The sequence below is a fragment of the Xiphophorus couchianus genome, chromosome 17 (assembly GCF_001444195.1).
Source record: "Xiphophorus couchianus chromosome 17, X_couchianus-1.0, whole genome shotgun sequence".
NCBI lineage: Eukaryota > Metazoa > Chordata > Actinopteri > Cyprinodontiformes > Poeciliidae > Xiphophorus > Xiphophorus couchianus.
In genome coordinates, this window is record NC_040244.1 from 16,578,456 (window position 1) to 16,598,730 (window position 20,275).

A 20,275-nucleotide genomic window follows, 5' to 3' on the forward strand; every position below is an offset into this window, starting at 1 on the left:
AGCTCAATTTCCAGGCAGCAGAGAGACGATATTCCACAGTAAGATATTCCTGGATGATTCCATCAATTGTTGATAAGAACTGCTAATCCACCTCCTTTGCTTTTGCCGCTCCTCTTTAAATCTGTGGCCCGATGCTGTACATCCCACAGTAAAAAAATCCAGGCAGAGAGACGTTGGAATCAGAATTGGTTTGAACTTCCTTCTCTCTCTGCTCTGTATCCATGAAGCCTTTCCAACTCCTCTGCCGTCTGGGGTCACAGTTCACATATTATTTGAGCTTTTGTGGTGCAAATCAGCTAGTTGTAAAAAAAAAACAACCAAAACTAAACTTGTTGCCTTGGTTACACATCATTTCAACTGTCCAAAAGTAAAAACGTCAGAGCGGAAATCCTCCCTTTGCACAGCATCCAAAACCAGAGGGAATAACGGCCTCAACCAAAAACATGATAAACCAAAAGTGAACTCTGATGTCCTGCTGCATAAAACAAACAGCATTTCAGGAAAGGAACATCCCAGTCAAACATGGTGGCGGTGGTGTGATGCTGCGGGCTTTGTTTCTGTTCTGTCAGATGGATTCTGATCTCTAGCAGAAAATCCAGACGAAGACTGTCTGCTTTCTGAGTGGCCTAGTTAAAGCTCTGGTTTAATCTGAACGCTGTATTTACTCAGATAAAGAGCAGAGCAGCATGAGTAGCTTTGTCTTCATTGGAGAGGAGCATCCCCGGTATTGAACGCGCAGCGTGATCGCGCACGTACAGTACGTGCCGTGTCGTGTCGTGTCGCCCCGTGGCCGTGGCGGGTATAAACCGGCTGCGTCAAGCCCACACCGCGACGACAGACGGTAACTGCCTCCAACCAACCAACCCGCTCTGAGCTCGCATCACACACTGACGCGCGCGCGCGCACGCCGACGCACACACACACATAAAGAGGTGGCGGCGGCGCTCAGAGCTCCAGAGCGGGCTGGAACGGGTCCCTCATATTCCCTTCATACTTCCATCTATTTTTATATGCACTAACTCCGCCATTATGCTGTGGACAGCGACTCAAGTCTTAAGGAAATTCTCCACCTCCTCCGTGAGTAACACCGACCTTCCAGCTCGGATCCCGGCTGACTGTCACTCTGGTGTGTTTTGGCGATGTGAGCAGCTCAGTTAGAGGTGCGGGATTACGGTTCTGCAGCGTGACACTTTGCCACGTTGTTTCCTTACGTTTCACGTCGCCGATCTTAAACTGTGCAAGACGGAGGGAGTTGGATGAAACGCGCTCCGTAGTGTAACACACGATTAACGGTTTAGTAACGCGCCTGCAGGCAGGACTGGAGCTTCTCTGTCTCTGCTGCAGCCTCACAGTTGGTACTTTAACCAGTTTGTCGGAAGCCGTCTTGCTACTGTACGTAAGTTGCTTTGAATGCATTATGAAGCGGCGCAGAAACGTCATGTAACAGCAGAGCGCGTTTGGTAAGTCCATGTATAAGAGGGAGCTTGGGAAACCTGACACTGTCCCCACATGTGCAGCTCCTGTCAGACGGATGGGGCCCCAGCCGCGCACTTGAACTCTCTGGACTCCTCAGCCTCAGAGCTGATCTGAGAGCGTCCTCGGTGTCGCTTTGGTTGAATATTCCTGAATTATGGGATAATTTCCAGGCCTTTTACTAATTACTAAGATATTAGTTCACCCAGAGGGAAAAGTCTGCTTGTAAAAATCGGTTCCCACTTGCAAGGTGATACCTGCTGCAGAACATAAAAACACACACCTGCAAGATCGTAAACTTTACACAGAGGTGTTGATAGTTTCCACAAGTTTTTAAACGTTACTTTTTTTACTCTTACATTCCAGATGCATGATATTTTATTTTTGGTTGCTATTCGATAATGCCAATATACTACAACTCATTTGGCCGATAACCGATACCATTATCGATATTCTTTTCTCATACCTACTTACTGAAACTATATGGTTTCCTCTATTTTGGAATTAAAATACTGAATTATCTTTATCAATTTGTGGATGTGGAAACTATACCCACATCTTTGAACACTTTACACGTGCATGGAGTGTGTCCTTAGTTGCGTAAAGTTTCAGTGGCCACATCTTGTAAAGTTGATGTTAGTGAAAAGTACTCACAGATTTGTAAACTGTGTGTAGGGGTGTGAATTGTTTGCAGAAATCTGTAGGTTTACACACACATTGACTGTAACCACTGACTTATAAACTTTAGACAGATGTGCTGATAGTTCCCACAAGTTTGTAAAGTACAAATAGTATGTTTGGAAAGTATGTATGTGTGTAAACTTTACCTAGGTGTGGTGGCAGTTGCAGTTCCCACATATTTGTAAACTTTGCACATGTTGGGACTTTTCCCATATGGATGGGAAATGTGGGTGTAGTTCGCACAAGTGTGCGAACTACACCCACATTTTTGTAGACATTACACTTTATGGAGTGTTTTGTAAACTTTATGTACGTATATATAGGCAGTACCCACATCTTTGTAAAGTTGACATCAGTGAAAAGTGTTCACATATTAGTTAACTTTACATATCTGTGGACAGTATCCATATATTCGTGCATTTTAAACAGGTGTGTGAACCATACACACACATGTATTTGTAAACCTGAAATGTGTGTGAACTAGGCCCCCACATTCATAACTTCACACTGCTGTGTGAACTGTTCCCACAAACTTGTAGAAATGTTTGTGACGTTTCAAACAACTATGACTGGAATAGAACATGTGAGGATAGTTCAACCAATTGTTCCTTATATGAGGCTGCTAAAGGGTGTGCATGAATTATTAACTGTTCCCACTTAGACGGAACATACCCACCCAGGTTTCTAAACTAATAAACAATGAGCAAGAAGTACTGTATAAGAGTGTAAACACTACATGTAAATGTTGAGAGTGTAAGAAAAGGTCTTTTAAAGCATTGGAGGTTCACTAAATCAAACAGATTGTGTTGTTCTCTTTCCAGCATTACTACCAGAATAAGCTAAAACTGGCCATTATTGGTCAGAGTCTGTTTGGCCAAGAGGTGTACAGTAACCTGAGGAAGCAGGGTCACAAGGTTGTGGGTGTGTTCACAGTTCCTGACAAAGATGGCAAGGCCGACCCTCTGGGTAAGTTAACCGTTTAACTGCTGCTCTTTTTCTGTGTTGTCACATTATGCACAACGTTGCTGTTTGACGTTGACGCAATTTAGAGTTAACGCAAACACGTTAATCTTCTGGTCCTCATTTTTTGACATTTTCATCACATTAGTAAAGTACGAACAACAAAAGGTTGTTCAACAAAGCAAAATAGTTTCAGGTCTTTAATCAAACGTTAACACAAAAAACAATTTTCAGTTTAAACTAGCTGGGTTTGCTGCTGTCTTGAGAAAATGTGACAAGTTTTCTTACAACATAAAAACTGAAGAAAAACCAACAAACTTTTGTAAATATTATGCTTTACAATGTGGGGGGAAAATTGGGTTGTGGATATGCTCATTTCAGGCAACAGTATTTGACTCCTTACGTATTTCTCTTTTTTGTCGTTTGAGTCTCATTAAAATGAGTTTTAGATCATCAGAACAACTTTCATACTGAACAAAAATAATCAAAAATAACACAAAATGCAATTTTCAAGTGACAATTCCTGTTCATTAAAAAAAAGCAGCTATCCAAGCCAAGCTGAGCCTTTGTGAAAAAATGATTTCCTGTGATGGTAAATTATAAATTGACTGTGAATAATCACAATAAACAATAAAGCTCCAAAAGCTAAAACGTTTTGAAAATAAGAACATTTTTCTAATTGCTAATTATTGCCTAACTTTAGACAAGTGGGGGACAGTATTACTCTGTTTATCTGTAAAATATATTTTTTAGAAACATATTATGATTCCAAATACAGGAGCCATGAAAAGCAACAACATTAGGTATATTTTTAGACTTCCTGGGAGGACCCTTGTGAAAACTTTACTATCAAGAGAGTTTGTTGTGGATCTCAGCTGTGGGTCAGCAGAGGCCGGCGCTGTGGCTGAGGTAGATGTGTGTTGACTGCACTGTGCTCTGGGACAAAGACATGCCTTTATCCCGTGTTAGTTGAGGCAGAGTGACTCCATTGTCCGTGCTGGAAGAGGCACAGAGATGAAAAACCAATGAATCGTTTCCAGGAAGCTGTAAACTTCCAGATCTTACATTTGATTCAGGTTAAAATATATCCCAGAACAATCTGAGTAGAGTTTGGATTTTGTTTCCGCTCTGTTCTGGTTCCTGTGAACCTGCTGGCCTGAGAGTTTTCAGGTCTGGCCGTGGAGTCCTTTGATCTCTATACCATATAAAGTCTAACAAGCTTGTTTATGCTGGCTGAGGCGCTGCTTCCTGCCAAGTTTGTCACACTTTATCATACTTGTATGGACCTGGATAGAGCAGGCAGAGCTGGTTCTAAGTGGTACTAAAGCTTATCTAAATTGTGTTGAACTGGCTGAAACCACTGGTTACTCTTTATGAAGAGCAATAAATAACATCTCTTTCCTCTTGCTGGAATCTTTTGAAACCTTTCCAAACATACCAATGGCGTCTAACCAGAAAGGTTATTTTAAATGTCTCAGCATATTCTGGCATAGATAAAGATCTCATCAACAAAAGTTTTTTTGGGGCTTTAACATCCTTTGAACATGAAAGCATTGTTTTTCTGTTCTGGCTGTAGAACTCTGGAGCAGATTGTAGCGTTGCGTTGCTGAGGGGAACCTGGGAGTTTGGTTTTTCAGTCTACCTCCTGAGAGATCTGACGGGGGTCACTGAGCGAGCAGAGGGCGTTAAGAATGCTTTAAAGATCTACCAAGTTCTTGCAACCAAAGAAATGTTTGTGTCCATTTTCTTGGAACAAAGTTGAGTTGTTCCCATTAGAGATTGTACAGCTGGTCACTCATCCTGTTCAGGCTGTTCATGGACAGAATCTCAAAGCGTACTCTCAGAGGTTCCCTGGGTTGGGACCTCGTGGTCTTATATTTGACTTTATGCAGATGATGTGCTGCTGTTGAGTTCTTTAGCTTATGACCATCATGAAGTGACCAGGGTGAGGTACAGATCCACCAACTCTAAGGCCATTGCCCTAAACAGAAAAGATGTTGTTTGTCTTTGCCTCCAGTAGAGGATTCTAAGGATCTCGGTGACTTCTTCACAATAGATGTAGACTGACAGACTCATTGGAGCTTCTACTCCAGCTCTGCTCAATTAATCATAACTTAGACATAATGCAGATACAAGCAGTTAAAATGACTGTTCTCCATTGTGTGTGGTTAGGATCAGCCCTATAGACAGATCCAGAACCTCCATCATCTAAGGGACATTTTAGAGAAGTGGAGTAAAGCCACTGGCAATTTGTATTAAAATAACCAAACTGCATTCTCAGCAATTTTTATAAAAAATAGTATAAACATCATAGTATCTTTTATGTGTTAATGTGAACCTCTAAAGAAACCTCTAAAACGTGAAATAAATTTGTGAATGTTCTGAGTCTGATTCCCTAAGAGCTGACCTATCTAACATGCAGTTCTCACATCTCCTCCTCACTGTTAGCTGTGGCAGCGGAGAAGGACGGGACGCCCGTGTTTAAATTTACGAGGTGGCGCGTCAAAGGGCAGCCTATCCCAGACGTGGTGGACGCATACAAGTCGGTGGGCGCAGAGCTCAACGTCATGCCCTTCTGCTCCCAGTTCATCCCCATGAACGTAATCGACCATCCCCGGCACGGCTCCATCATCTACCACCCGTCCATCTTACCGCTGCACAGAGGAGCTTCTGCCATCAACTGGTGAGAAGGAGAAACCATATGGAAGATTAAGATCGCCTGTTGTACTTTACATTATTACTGCTATCTTTGCTGTTGAATCAGAATTGCACAATCGCCCAGTGCTCTCCAATGTGTAAGTGAAAGTAAAAGTTTCAAGCTGGTTCTCTTATCTCTCCCTGTCTGTTCCCCTCCCTGGTTATTACTTCCTGTGAATAACTACTGTATGTTTTCACCTGCTAAACTGAGTTCTTTGTTTCCCATAAAAATAGGGATATTTTTTAAATTTCACATTTTTTCCCCTCCCTCACTTAACGTTTACAAAATCTGCCAATACCTAAACTTTAATTTGTGTGCCTTTCCTAGAATAATATAAGGCAAGCTCATTAGTAAGGACTTTAATTATAGTGGTGCCATGAAGCATTAAGCACAATGGTTTTTTGATGCTCACCTTTTTTCCTCATAGAGCTTCATTGAGTTGTTTCTCCAGGGTTTAACAGTTGCTTGAGAACAAACATACATCAAACTAGCTTTGTGTTTTTATGTGTGTGTGTGTGTGTGTTTTTTTTAACGAAAATAAGTAACATTTGCTTCATCACCAATGGTTCATAAAGTAGCATTCAAAAATATTCACCCTCATTGAATTGTTGCACATTTTCAATGTATTTTATTGGGATTGTATGTAATACAACAACCATAACAAAAACTAATTTTAGCATTAATGTATTTACAGCATTAAAAGGGCAGTATTGGGCGTGCCGTGGTGGCGTAGGGGTTAGCGCGACCCGTATTTGGAGGCCTTGAGTCTTTGACGCGGCCGTCGCGGGTTCGACTCCCGGACCCGACATTTGCCGCATGTCTTCCCCCCTCTCCTTCCCTGTTTCCTGTCAGCCTGCTATTATATAAGGGACACTAGAGCCCACAAAGGACCCCCTGGAGGAGTAAAAAAAAAAAAAAAAAAAAAGGGCAGTATTATGCAAAATTGACTTTTGTAAACCTTACATCATGTTATAATGTTATCTCCATGGCAACCATTCAGCTGTTAAAATGCCTGGGTGCACCTAGCTCCGTCTTCGAGGTGGAGCTCTTCCTCTGAGCTGCAGCATCCAAGCTAGTATTATAATATTTTTACAACAACTGAAGGCTTAGTTACTTAGTTGTGCTATGAAATGTCTCTATATGTCTGAAAAACACATGATACTGTCCCTTTAAGGTTTTTGGGTCTGTGAGTTCTCCTGCAGGTTGAAATTGTCTAAATGTCCTGTTGGCTTTTCAAATCCCTCATAAATCTCTTCCTGTCTCCAGGACCCTTATTCACGGTGACAAAAAAGCTGGCTTCAGCGTGTTCTGGGCCGACGACGGCCTGGACACGGGCCCCATCCTGCTGCAGAGGGAATGCAGTGTGGAGCCCAACGACACGGTGGACACGCTGTACAACCGCTTCCTCTTCCCAGAGGGCATCAAAGCCATGGTAACCAGCCAGAATGTCAGCACAACCCTTTTTACCCAGACATATACACCAACTGTCACTTGTTGTGTCAGGTGGAGGCGGTGCAGCTCATCGCTGATGGAAAGGCGCCTCGAAACCCCCAGACAGAGGAAGGAGCGAGCTACGAGGGCATCCAGAAGAAATCCAACTCCAGGGTGAGAGCAAACCGTAGAGTTAGAGTTACCTATTACATGCTTCCGCTGTCTAAAGTAGATCCAGCACTCCAAAGACAAATTAGTGGATGTCATTTTCCATCAAACACTAAGCCAGCTCAAGTTTTACATCTTGCATTCCAGCTTTTACTCCCAGAGTGATCAGCAGTTATCAGGTTCAAGCTGTTGGCCGGCTGCTCAGAGCAAAACAGCCTTATTCAGTCATGTGGCAGCAGGTACTACAGGGCTCACACAACTGAGTGAGAGCAACTCCTCACTGGTTCATGCTAGGTTTTTCTATTGGTGGAGCTGATCTTAACCGCTTTCTGATTTGCCTCTCAGCGCCACGTCTCAGTGGCTGCTTGCTCCACCGTTCTATTCTCGGCCCAGGCGTTGGCCTTCACCTGTCGTTCCTCTGAGTGGTCCCCAGGGGGCAGCACTGGGTTGTTTTGGCTCCCTCCTCACGCAGGTCCCCCCTTCTGAAAATAAAGTGAGCGCTCAGCAGTGGTGTCTCTGGCCTCTCTCCGTGTCTCCCAGGTGGACTGGGCCCAGCCAGCTGAGGCCATCCACAACTGGATCCGCGGCCATGACAAAGTCCCCGGAGCGTGGACCGTCATCGATGGTCAGGTGAGTTTACCGGAACTCATGTGCAATGAAAAACAACAAAAAAAAGACCAGAGCAGACGGTAAATAAAGCCTGAGGGACATTCTGTTGTTTGGTCAGTGTGTCTCACACAATTATGCACACCCTTTGGAGTGTTTCCACATTTTCTCATATTATAATCACAAAATTTGGTGTGTTTTATTGGGGTTTTATTGGATACATTAAGGCTGTCCAAAGTGTGGCTCTCGGAACAATTTCATGCGGCCCCTGCTGCATTTAAAAGAATGGTACCAGTTTGGCCCTCCTGTGGGCACTTTCATCATTTTTTAGCATGACAGTTTCAATGAAAAATTAAATTGTGCTTTAAAAGAAAGTGTATTTTTTTTAATAATAGCCATGTTTCTGTTTCCTTTTAATGTCATGGTAAGTACAGCTACAAACATTCAGTGACATTTTACTGGAAAAATAAAGGACTAGAGAACATTAATTTTACTATTGAACTTGGATGAGGGGTTCTTTGAAAAAAGTTCTAATTTTTGTTGTTTGGAATAAACTAAACTACACTCTAGACCAAATACACGGAAAAAAAGTCTTAAAACCTTGGGAAACTGTCTGACTTTAATTAAGACAACCAGATAAAAAAGTTCATAACAAAATGATTTGTTGGAGAAACAATATGGCCCCTGAGTACTTTCAACTTTGGGACTCTGGCTCACGTTTCAAAAAAAAAAATTGGGCACTCCTGAAGGCTGACTCAATCCTTTGTTGAACCAGTTTTTACTGAAAACACAATAACAACTCTGTTGGTGTAAGTCTACAGGAGATTGATGTGGGTTTGGGTTTGAACTTCCGTCCATTCTAACACACGATTGTGCTTTGATTTTAGCAATTTCATTGTAGCTCTGACTGTATTCTTATAGTTGCTGTCCTGCTGGAAGGTGAACTTTTACCCCCGGCACAATATACTGCCAGTATATCATCATCAGCAGCAGCATTATCATCATCATCATTGCAATATCAGTGTGCGAAATGTTCATGTCACATGGGACTGTTTGGAGACCAGTAATTATTGGCTTATATATTCCAAGTGTCATGAATTTGGATATCTCCAAAATGGTAAAAGTAAGAAAGTGATGGAAGAGTAGATGGGGAAAGAGAGGAAAAGCAAATATGGTAACTGATGTAACCATTGCTATATTTACCATTATTGCTGTCTCTAGGATTGTTCAGCTCTAACAATGAGAATTTCTACAAATAACACAAATCTGCTGAGATTAAATGACACGCAGATGAACTGCTTTCTCCTGGTTGTTTTATTGAGAGGTGTCAAATCACACTACACATTCCTGATTTTTATTTGTTAAAAAATGCAACAAAAAGCAACACAAAGTTGTGCATCAACATGTTGGACTGTCACATAAAACCCAATGCTGAGGTGTGTTGAAAAAGACCCATAAAAAAGTTTCTTGGGTGTGAATATTATTACAAAGCAGCGTTTCTGTTCAAACTGATTATCTGTGCCTTTCTGCAGCCTGTGACCCTTTATGGCTCGTCCATGTTGGGGGGGTCGGTACCTGCCGGTCAGGCCTTGGAAATTGAGGGGGCCTCCCAACCTGGCCTCGTCACCAAGTCTGGGCTGGTTCTGTATGGAACCGACGGGAACGCCGTGAGTTCTCCTTTGCCACGACTAAACAAGCATCCAGAACAAACAGCAGCAGATATGGCCCCTTGTTCAAACAAACTCTGATGTGTTGGCGTGACCTCGCCGGCGTGTTTCTAACCTGTCTGTGGTTTGACCGGCAGCTCCTGGTCAAGAATCTGCAGTTTGAAGATGGAAAGATGATTCCTGCTTCCAAGTATTTCTCCTCAGGAGAAAGCTCCAGCGTGGAGCTGACCGACGACGAGAAGAAGATGGCTGAGGAAATCAAGGCAAGCACAACACGCCGTTAGGTTGACACTGTGACCTTTTGGTGCATAGACAGAAATAAAAATAAACTGTTTTTGTTGTTTACTCAAAGAACATCTGGAAGGGAATCCTCAGCAATGTGGGCACCATCGAGGAAACGACAGACTTCTTCAAGTCCGGAGCCGCTTCCATGGACGTTGTTAGGTGAGACAGAAAGTCCAGTGTTGGGTTGGAGTCTGTCACATCTTATACGGTAAAGAGATAAAAAAATAAAATCCATTCAGCTGGTCCTTTAACGCAGTAACATCCAACCACTCTGATTTGTCATCCAGTTGTTCTCTGACTGAGGCTAATCCAAGTTTCCTGAAGTGATTCAAAGTAATATTTAGTTTCAGCAAACAATTACAATATTGACGCCGATGTGGGCTCGCCAAACTCCATGAAGCTGGAAACGTTTTTTTAAAGAAATTATTAGAATCCTCTTGTAACAAAATCCTCGAATAAACGGGAAATGTACACGCTCAAGTGAGTCCTTTTACTTCTTTTTATACGAATTTGATAATAAGCATGACCATCAAACAATGCTAGAAAAACGATTTCATTAATGAAAAGAAAGAGGGGACACCTCAGCGCACTGAAGCGGCTACTAGTTGCCCGCTACATTTAGTCATCAATTGTTTTCCTGAAATCATAGTATTTTACCCGTCATTCTTTAATTTTTTACAAGTACACCATGAAACAGTCAAATCTAAGACCATAACCCAGCCTATAAATCAAAAGAAAAAGAAATAGTTCATCAATAATAATAGTCCATCAAAAAAGTCCATAATTAGGCAATCCAAAAAAAATAAAGTTCCGTTTGCGCAACAAAAAAACAACGCTGGGGCCCAAAAATATTAATCCGTCTTCGTGCACCAAAAATACAAGAAAGAAAGAAAGAAAAAAAAAATTGGAAGGGTCTCACCGGGTCGGCGTTTGTGTACCCGGGCGGTTCCCTTCGTCAGGCCTGGATCGCGAGCGCCTCGGGTCCGGTCAACGCTCCGTGTGGCTCTACCTTGCCTCCAGAAGACTTTTGACCCCTTTCTGAATTGCTCTGGCCACGCTTTTAGTCCAGCAGTCAGTTCTCTCCGGGCTAATCTTGCCAGCTCCTCGGACCGTCGCTCGGCGTCTCTTCCAGCGTGTTGCCCTACCCCTTTCTCCTCCGTTCCTTTTTATAAGTTCCGGTAAAAGTTGTGACCCAGATATATTTTTACTAAGTGGACTTTCACAAATAATATATACATACATACAAGACATCCTTGTATACATATCAATACAACAAAAATTATGTGTATTTTATTAACCTATATTTTATTCTCGGAGGTTAATTTTTTTTTTTTTTTGCTTGGGATACCTTATTTCATTGTGATGTCACACTCTGAATACATTCTAAGCTTCTATTTCTCGATAAACCAGCAGCAGTGGCCCCAACATGCAGGAGTTCTGTCAGTGTTTTGTGTAGCTGCGGTTCGGTCCAATGACGAGGCGTCCTTTCCGTCTGCAGGTTAGTGGAGGAGGTCAAGCAGAAGTGTGCAGGCGTCCAGCTGCAAAACGAGGACGTGTACATGGCCACCACCTTCCATGACTTCATCCAGATGTTCGTCCGCAAGCTCCGAGGGGAGGACCAGGAGGAGGAGCTGGTCGTCGACTACGTGAGTCTGACAGTCTGTCGGGAAATGGAGCGATGATCTGGCAGTCAGGTCAAACCTTCGTCTTTCTGTTTCCTCTTCATCTTTGTAGGTAACCAGAGACGTGAACAACATGACGGTGAACATGCCGTACCAGTGCTTCATCGACGGAAAGTTTGAGGATGCAGAAAACGGCAAGAGCTACGACACCGTTAATCCAACCGATGGATCTGTAAGTCCATCCATCCATCTATCCGTCCATCCGTTCATCCATCCATTCATCCATCCGTTTCATCCAACCGTTTCCCCTGCAGGTGATCTGTAAGGTGTCGTATGCATCAGTGGCAGATGTGGACCGGGCCGTGGCTGCTGCTAAAGAAGCTTTTGATTCTGGGCCATGGGGCAGGATGAACCCCAGAGACAGAGGAAGTCTGCTCTATAAGTAAGTAGCTCCTCCTAGTGGAAGCCAGAGGATCAGTTTGGTCAGAACAATCTCCATGCATTTTTTTTCTGCTCCTGTGTTTTTGTCTTAGAAGGCCATTTACCTACATTTTTTGGAATGCAAACGCACATTATTTTTCAGTTTTACATTTAGTCCCATCATTTCTACCTGTTTATATAAACCTTCTGTTTTAATAAACATATAAAGTTATCCAGTATTTTTCAGAGAAGCGGTGAGCAAAGGTTTAAATCTTCAACCTGCTGATTCAAGTTTCTTTTTAAGCAGAATAAACTGCATTATTTAAATAGCTTTTGGTGCGTCCCAGCTTCAAATTTTAAAATGTTCTTCTGTGGTTCTACTTATAGTTATTCATCACCCACCCAAATATAATAATGGCAGCCAACCTTTGACCTTTACTTCCTTTTCTCCCTTCAGGCTTGCCGACCTGATGGAGGAACACCAGGAGGAGCTGGCCACTATTGAGTCCATTGACTCAGGAGCCGTTTACACGCTCGCCCTGAAGACACACGTGGGCATGTCCATCCAGACCTTCCGCTACTTTGCAGGCTGGTGTGACAAAATCCAGGCAAGCTAACAACTGTTACGGACACGCTACCCTGGTCTCGGACTAGAAGAGACACTTTGATGTGGTTCTGTTCGCTGCAGGGCAAGACGATCCCCATCAACCAAGCCAGACCCCACCGGAACCTGACCTTCACCAAGAAAGAACCTCTGGGGTAGAGCCTGACCAACGCTGACTCGGTTTCTGTTGTGAAGATGTATTCCACTCTTTTTTCTCTCATTTTTTTCTCTATGCTAGAGTTTGTGCCATAGTTATTCCATGGAACTACCCTCTGATGATGCTGGCCTGGAAGAGCGCAGCCTGTCTGGCAGCTGGAAACACACTGGTCCTTAAACCTGCTCAGGTGCAGACATTTTATCCTCTGGATTCTTTCCTGTTTCAGTTTCAGAATGAATACATTAAATAGTCACCTGTGAGTCATTAATCTGCATATGCAATGGTAACCTGTTCGACATATGAGGACCTCTGAATGAGAAGGAACCAAATAAAATGTTGTATTTTGCAGCTTTACAGTCTCCATTAACTGCACCTCTGCCATGTTTCCAGGTAACTCCTCTGACCGCTCTGAAGTTTGCTGAGCTTTCTGTGAAAGCCGGAATCCCAAAAGGAGTCATCAATATTCTGCCAGGCTCAGGTAAAATTAGCATTGATGCATAAACAACAAATCAGAATGAAGTATACAAAGGAATTATACAAATTATTCTTTGTATAATTATACAAAGAATTATACCACCATTGTTGGTTGTTTTCTTCTCCAGGCGGCATGGTGGGTCAGAGACTCTCTGACCACCCGGACATCCGCAAGCTGGGCTTCACCGGCTCCACTCCAATCGGCAAACAGATCATGAAGAGGTAAGAGGGGAGGCTGGCTCGCTGATTTCATGAGCATGTTGCCTTCCTCACGGTTTCTCTCCGTGGTTTCTCTCTGCAGCTGTGCGCTCAGCAACCTGAAGAAAGTTTCTCTGGAGCTGGGGGGAAAATCTCCCCTCATCATCTTCAGCGACTGCGACATGGACAAGGCGGTTCGCATGGTGAGAGAATATCCATCTGGAAAAGAGGTTTTTTGGTTTGGTAGCTTTTTTAACACAAGTGGATTTCAATGCAGCCCAGAGTAGTTTCTTCTACTTGTCCTTCCATTTTTGTTTTTCTACCTCAATTTCTTTCTTGAGTTCTTCCTTCTTTCCCATTTGTCATTAGTTCCTTTCCTTCCCACAGTTCAGAAATCGCAAACTTCAGTATTTTCTATTTTAAGATGAAGAGAAATGAGTTGGAGGAACCCTGGTAAAACGGTGATCATGGACGAAAAAACTTTTCTGTCTAAAAGGGCCATCCAAGAAAAAAAAAAAGAAAAACTCAACCGCTTTCTGAATATTTTCTTTCAATGAGGTAAAATATGATGTCTTTGCCAGTGGTACTGTATGTAGTTTGTTTTTAGAATATTACGTGATGTTGTGATTATCATTCTGAAATACCCACTATAGTTCACTACCAAAGTCTTTTACATGTATGTTTAAAATCTGGCTTCTTACAAAGTTTAGGTTTGATTTAAGTTTTCAAGGTTTGAAAAGTGTTAAAAAAGCTAATAGAGTAAGAAAAGATCTGTTCCAGTCCTAGGAACACTCAAGCTCAACCTTTGTCTCGTCTCACCGTAGCACACAGTTCTAGTTAAAGTCCGTGTGGTGAGTTTAGCAAACTTAACATCTTTACATTTCTGTTGGAAGGACTGAAAAGGCTTTTTATTTATTGCTGTTACATTGCATATGTGTATGTTTAGACCCAAAGTTTTTTCGCTTGTTTCCACTTATCTACTTAAAGTGGATAAAAGTACCATGTTCTCTTCTGTTTCCCATTTTGAAGTCTGGCTACTGGCTTCAAGTATAATCCAGGGAAACATTACTAATCCAAATGTCTTAGCTACTAGTAAAGTAGAAATTACAAAAAAATGTTTTGCTATCTAATTCAGAACAGAAATAAGAAGAATCATCAACAGGTTCAGTTTAATTCAGTGCAACATGAGCCATTCCATTACCCGTGTGCTTTCTGCAGGGCATGAGCTCAGTGTTTTTCAACAAAGGGGAGAACTGCATTGCTGCTGGACGCCTGTTTGTGGAGGAGTCCATCCATGATGAGTACATCAGCCGAGTGGTGAGTATACCTCAACACGGACCTGCTGTGCAGTAAAGGAATGCTTCCTTTCACACCCATTGCTGTCACCAAGTTCTGCAGAGGCCGGGTAATAAGCCAATCACTTCATGGAAATCATGGTTTGGGACAGATTGGAGACCAGCCTATGAGGACAGAGACTGGGAACCACAATCCTTCATTTGCTGAGAGGCATTCATAAACACAACCATGAGCATCGCGTTCAGGAAGTGAGCCCTCAAGGTCTAGAGTTGCCCATGGAGTTGCCCATGGCCAAGCCCTGATGAAGGGCTTTATTGCCTCTTTTCGACAGAGCAGTGTGGCACAGTTCAGTACGCCATTTCATGGTCCGACAGCGTTTTCACCGCCAGTTGAACTCTCACTGGGCAGACGGGGTTAAACCCAAACACCTAACTCAGCGTTAGGTGTTTGTTACCACTGTGACGACAAATGTGACTTTCTAGTGTGTCTTGTTCTTGTCACAAGCAGTGACGTTTTTCTGTCCTCCAATCAATGGAGTGTAACGCCAGCACTGTATCAGGCTGTATCAGGGTCCAGTGGACCTGTAAGTGAAGCGGTACGGGTCAGTTGATTTGGCCAAACCAAATCACGCAATAGAAACAGTTACTGTTGAAGTATTTTCAAGAACATTATATTACCTGAATTAGTAAAAAGTCACTTAAAGTACATCTAGTGAAATATGATGGCCACCTTAACAAATGAATGATTTCCTCCCAACATCAGATCAGTTCTCTGACACGTCCAACTATTATATTAGTTAATTGATTTTAGTTGATGTTACCAATAACTGTTACTTGTTATGGTCACATACATGTTTGTTGGCAGTAGCCATGTACTGTACATTCGAAAACATTTACTATGACTTACACTTCTCTGCCAGTAGAGGTCAGTGTATGGAGTGCTACACCAGAGTCCACTGTAGCAGCTTGTCTGTGTGTATGTCAGTACAAGAAAGTAGCTTTCAAATACCGATTCACCATAGTGTCTATTATGTATAAAATAAACAGAACATGTGTAATTAGTTTGTTTATATTAAAGCTGGTCTTTTTGTGTCTTTAAACTCTTTTAGGTAGAGGAGATCAAGAAGATGAAGATTGGAGACCCTCTGGACCGCTCCACAGACCACGGTCCCCAAAACCACAAAGCTCACCTGGACAAACTGCTGGAGTACTGCGAGACAGGAGTGAAGGAAGGAGCCACACTGGTGTATGGAGGCAAACAAGTTGGCAGGCAAGGTACAACACACATTCTACTGGATTTCCTGATGGATCTTATACCAGAACAGACAGTTGGACAAATGAGACTTTTGCTGGCAACTGTTTTTGTAACTCGTACATAGTATTAAAATATGTTGTGGCTTCTGTTTCAGAGTTAAACCTCCTCATCCTGGACTGATGAGGAGTGGTTAAGACACAATCACACCAGAGGTAATAGCTTAGCTCAAGTCTGTTTCTCCTTGTCCTCCAGGTTTCTTCATGGAACCCACTGTGTTCACTGATGTAGAGGACCACATGTTCATTGCTAAAGAGGAGTCCTTTGGTCCTGTCATGGTTGTGTCCAAATTCAAAGATGGGTAAATTAAAGGGGAGGAGGATTAATCTTCGCAATTACTGTGTTTGAGTTAACTGTTGTCTGACTCCTTTCGTCTGCTCCACCTAACACAGCGATGTGGACGGTGTGCTTCAGAGAGCCAATGACACAGAGTATGGCCTGGCCTCAGGCGTGTTCACGCAGGACATCAGCAAAGCCATGTATGTCAGCGAGCGACTGGAGGCTGGAACCGTGTTCGTAAACACCTACAACAAGACCGATGTCGCCTCGCCTTTTGGAGGCTTCAAGCAGTCAGGCTTCGGCAAAGACCTCGGTCAGTGAAAAAATGTGCTACTTGCTGAAATAATAATAAAAAAAACCCAAGTAGCCGTCATTAGCTTTTATACTTAAACAAATCCCATGTACTCTCACAGAGACAAGGGTAGAGTTGCTGAATCTATTCATGAACCTTGAAAATGTCCTAAAGTATTTCTGTCTTGTTCACAGGAGAGGACGCCCTCTTGGAATACCTCAAAACCAAAGCAGTGACTGTGGAGTACTGAGCCTCCAGATTTTACAATGAACTCCGACTCACTTCCTGAAAGAAAAGGAACTCATGTGCATTTTCACCTGGACTGTACCAGCAGCTACAGAGAACTCCATTGTCCTTCTGGGCCACTTGAGCTTTCTTGGAAATATTACACATATCTTGAACAAATTTAAGGTTTTTTGTTATTGTTTTATACATGTGAACTTGCATTCAAGGTCTTATATTGATGCCACCCCACCTGTGAGAAGCAAAGCTTTGGTTGACACTGTTTGCAAAATCGAAGTTCTTCAGGGTTAAGAAATGGAGAAAGAAGAAAATACTGTGAGCTTAAAGACATCACTCCTTACAATGTTTGGCCTTTCTCAGCATCTTGAACTTGTAAAGCTGCCTTCAGTTTTCTCATTGTACCGTTTCTTTACCCTGTTTCACGGTATGAAGAGCCAAAATGGAGACTATTGCCCACCCAATGGTGGCTATTCCTTGTCACAGGAGACGATATTCATTCCAAAGCCTGTTACTGAAATGAGAAGGAGAGTACTCACTTGTGTTAGCATTGGAAAGGCTAGTGACTAGCATGTCCAGGCTGCTCATCCATTGGATTTCCTACTCCCTCTGCTGTCATAGGCTGGCGTTAACATTTGAGAAGCTAACGTCAACCTCTGGTCTAGAAACCTAATTTTTTTTCTTTTTACAGCAAAACTTTAAGAAAAACAGTTGACATACAATATCAGTAAACGATATGCTCGGGACGATACCTCTCAGTTATGTGAAGTTCACACGAGAAGATTTTTATGCAGATTTTTGGCCCAATTTCCCCCTTCTGACAATCTTAAATACTACCTGATTAATAAGAGGTATTCCCACCATGTGTGATGTGCTAAGAGTGAATGTAGTCCGTTCGGAAGGACATCGGAATCGCTCCCAACTAAAATCGGGAATATTCAACATGTTGGATTGTCTTGGCCCGATGTCGCAAAGCTGTGTGTGGTGTTCCCTGAGGACAAACAACAGCCAACACTGTCTTCAATAACTCTTTGAAGAATCTAAATTAAAGAGTTGAATCAACATTTAATTTCCCTTTGGGATTAATAAAATATTTTTGAATTTGAAACCAGAAAGCAGCCTGTTGAATGTGACATGGAACTCAGAATGCGAAGCTACGGAAACATGGAATTCTAAATAAAAAAGACAAAACCAGAAAGACCACTGGATGTCAGAAATGATTTTTTTTGTATAGTTTTTTCTCTGCTAAACATAATCCATCGCCGTTGCTTCTTCCCAGGCAGCCATGTTTGTTTACTCTGAACTCATGTTTGGTCTCGAAAGGTTTTGCAAGATTTCCCGTCCGACATCTGAATGTTAAGTGAAATCAGCTCACGTGTGGTGTGTTGCTCCTGGCCTGTGGCTCGACACCACACACACTGTATGGCCAAACTTGTTATACATGCGACAAGGAAGTAGAAACTACTGGGTTTGCAATAGTCTTAATTTTGGTCCCAGCAATGGGTCATAGTGTCAAAGGAAGCCTTTGAGCTGTTGTATGTTACAGCAGAAACTGAACAGTTCTTCACTCTTGGACAAAGTGAATGTTTTTATGATCCCGTGTGTCTGTATGCATTTTTAGTCAAATACAGCCAATTCTACACTGGGTTGAACTAAACAAACTTGCCAGGTAGGGAAGTTCCAAGTTATTTAACTATAAGCATTTGTCCATAGTTCTGTGAAATAAACTCTGTCTTCACAGTAGTAATGGTTCAGATGAGTATTGTGATTGTGTCCCACTGAACTCACTCTCCAATGTTGTTCCTGATGCCTTCAGTTTTTCTTGACGACATATATTTAGTCCAAAATGGAGTTAAAGTCGGTGACTAAAATTGAAGGACTGCCGTTTGAGCTGCTCTCTCCATCACCATCTGTAGTCTCAACTAAGCATTTAGGAAGACACAGCAGCCGGTACAGTCTCTATTTCACTGTGAATGTCATTGTAAAGCGTGAAATTTCTAGATTCATCAGATCAACAAAATAATGACTGTGGTTATTTATGTTTTCTTAGTGGCTTGTGTTGTCCCTTGACAGAATGCCGCCATGGGCAGTGAGCCATCTCCCAACTCAAACACCACCCTCTTTAAATTCTAGGGCTTAGAGGGTATACCCAGTTTTTTTATTTTCAAACTTTCATTTTGGCTTAATAACTAGAGTAATTAAATGTAAAACCTGGCAAAGACCAAATTGTTAGTACATTGATACAGGAGCTACTTATATTGTTCCTGTGGTGATGGTGTTCGAAGTAACAAATAGAAAGGCTAGTTTATCGCTGTCTAACTACTGTCACAGTTTAGTTATTTTCAAATGCCAAGATTATTTTACTGATCCCCCCAGGAAAATTATTTTGTCCAATTAACACAAAATACAGTAAAAACATCAAATGTACCATAGTATGCAGTCGTCCAAAGTACCAGATGTGCAACATGCCACAGAGGGTAGAATACACTCAACCAGGCTCTTAGTCTAACCGACTGCTGGTGTTGTGTATTTTGATGGTGTGGGGATAAATGACCTACTGAGGATCCCAGTCCTGCAGCCCAATGACAGGAACCTTTAGCTACAGCAGCTCTCTAGCCCAGCCAGGAAGGAGTGGAAAGGGGGCAACTGTAACAGATCGGGTTGCTCTGTGCCTTCCTCTAGTAGACCCTCTCAAAAACAGTCCAGACAGAGGATAAAACCAGAGCCTGTCCTGACACTTCCTGTTCTTGTCAACTATCCACCACAGCAAACGAGAGATTTTGTAATGTGGTGACACTGGTCATCACATAAATCTCTTGTGTGCTATTCTTACCATCAAACACCATCCAGATGTAAAAAAAAAATCCTCTCTTCCTGCCCTCTTTATCAAAATTAATTGCTTTTGACTATTTTTTACAAAATAAAGACACTTCTAAAAATGGTTCATGTTTTTTTGTTGTGTAAAATTTTCCAAACACTTCACTGTATTCATCACACTAATGCCATATAGATGTTTTATCCTTTACTAATTTCACAAAGTGTAGAACATTTTCCACTGTGAAAGGCAGTAAGGGAGTGTTTTCTTACTCAAAGGAAAATGTGACGCCATCCACTGAATATACAGTAACTCTCAGTGCTGGAGTGTCCCTGTGTGATTGTTGTGATGTACAACTCAGAGAATCCAGTGACGCTTGGAGATTTAGTGGTTTTCAGAACCACCATGTGGACCACTGCTGGAATCAACGAGTATATGGATGTTGTTAAAGGAGGATGGCTATGATGGTATCCAACAGCAACATACAGCCATTTAGCCTGATCCAAACAAACAATTGTTTTTGACTTCATCATAGACTTTCCTACATAATGTGACTCTTGGGTTAAAATGCATAAATAATTTCCTCATACATCTAACC

The 20,275-nt window shown here is 42.3% G+C and overlaps 1 protein-coding gene across 1 annotated transcript; it reads left to right on the forward strand.

The window, feature by feature from the left end:
• Positions 1-817: 817 nt before the first annotated feature.
• Positions 818-18,614, forward strand: aldh1l2 (aldehyde dehydrogenase 1 family, member L2). Its single transcript, XM_028043675.1, has 23 exons — positions 818-1,077; positions 2,976-3,120; positions 5,563-5,797; positions 7,079-7,244; positions 7,316-7,417; positions 7,952-8,041; positions 9,550-9,684; positions 9,822-9,947; positions 10,037-10,128; positions 11,468-11,615; positions 11,704-11,823; positions 11,906-12,033; positions 12,469-12,619; positions 12,700-12,770; positions 12,854-12,959; positions 13,163-13,250; positions 13,375-13,468; positions 13,548-13,647; positions 14,663-14,761; positions 15,849-16,014; positions 16,247-16,352; positions 16,444-16,643; positions 16,817-18,614. Exons 1-23 carry the CDS (start codon positions 1,030-1,032, stop codon positions 16,870-16,872), a joined length of 2,772 nt encoding a protein of 923 aa, XP_027899476.1. The 5' UTR covers positions 818-1,029; the 3' UTR covers positions 16,873-18,614.
• Positions 18,615-20,275: the final 1,661 nt, after the last annotated feature.

Excerpts from the sequence above, each read along its gene's own strand:
- aldh1l2 (XM_028043675.1), top strand. The coding sequence starts at position 1,030 with ATGCTGTGGACAGCGACTCAAGTCTTAAGGAAATTCTCCACCTCCTCC. Across the intron at positions 8,042-9,549 it reads GGACCGTCATCGATGGTCAG|CCTGTGACCCTTTATGGCTC; the intron begins GTGAGTTTACCG and ends GCCTTTCTGCAG. Across the intron at positions 16,644-16,816 it reads AGGCTTCGGCAAAGACCTCG|GAGAGGACGCCCTCTTGGAA; the intron begins GTCAGTGAAAAA and ends TCTTGTTCACAG.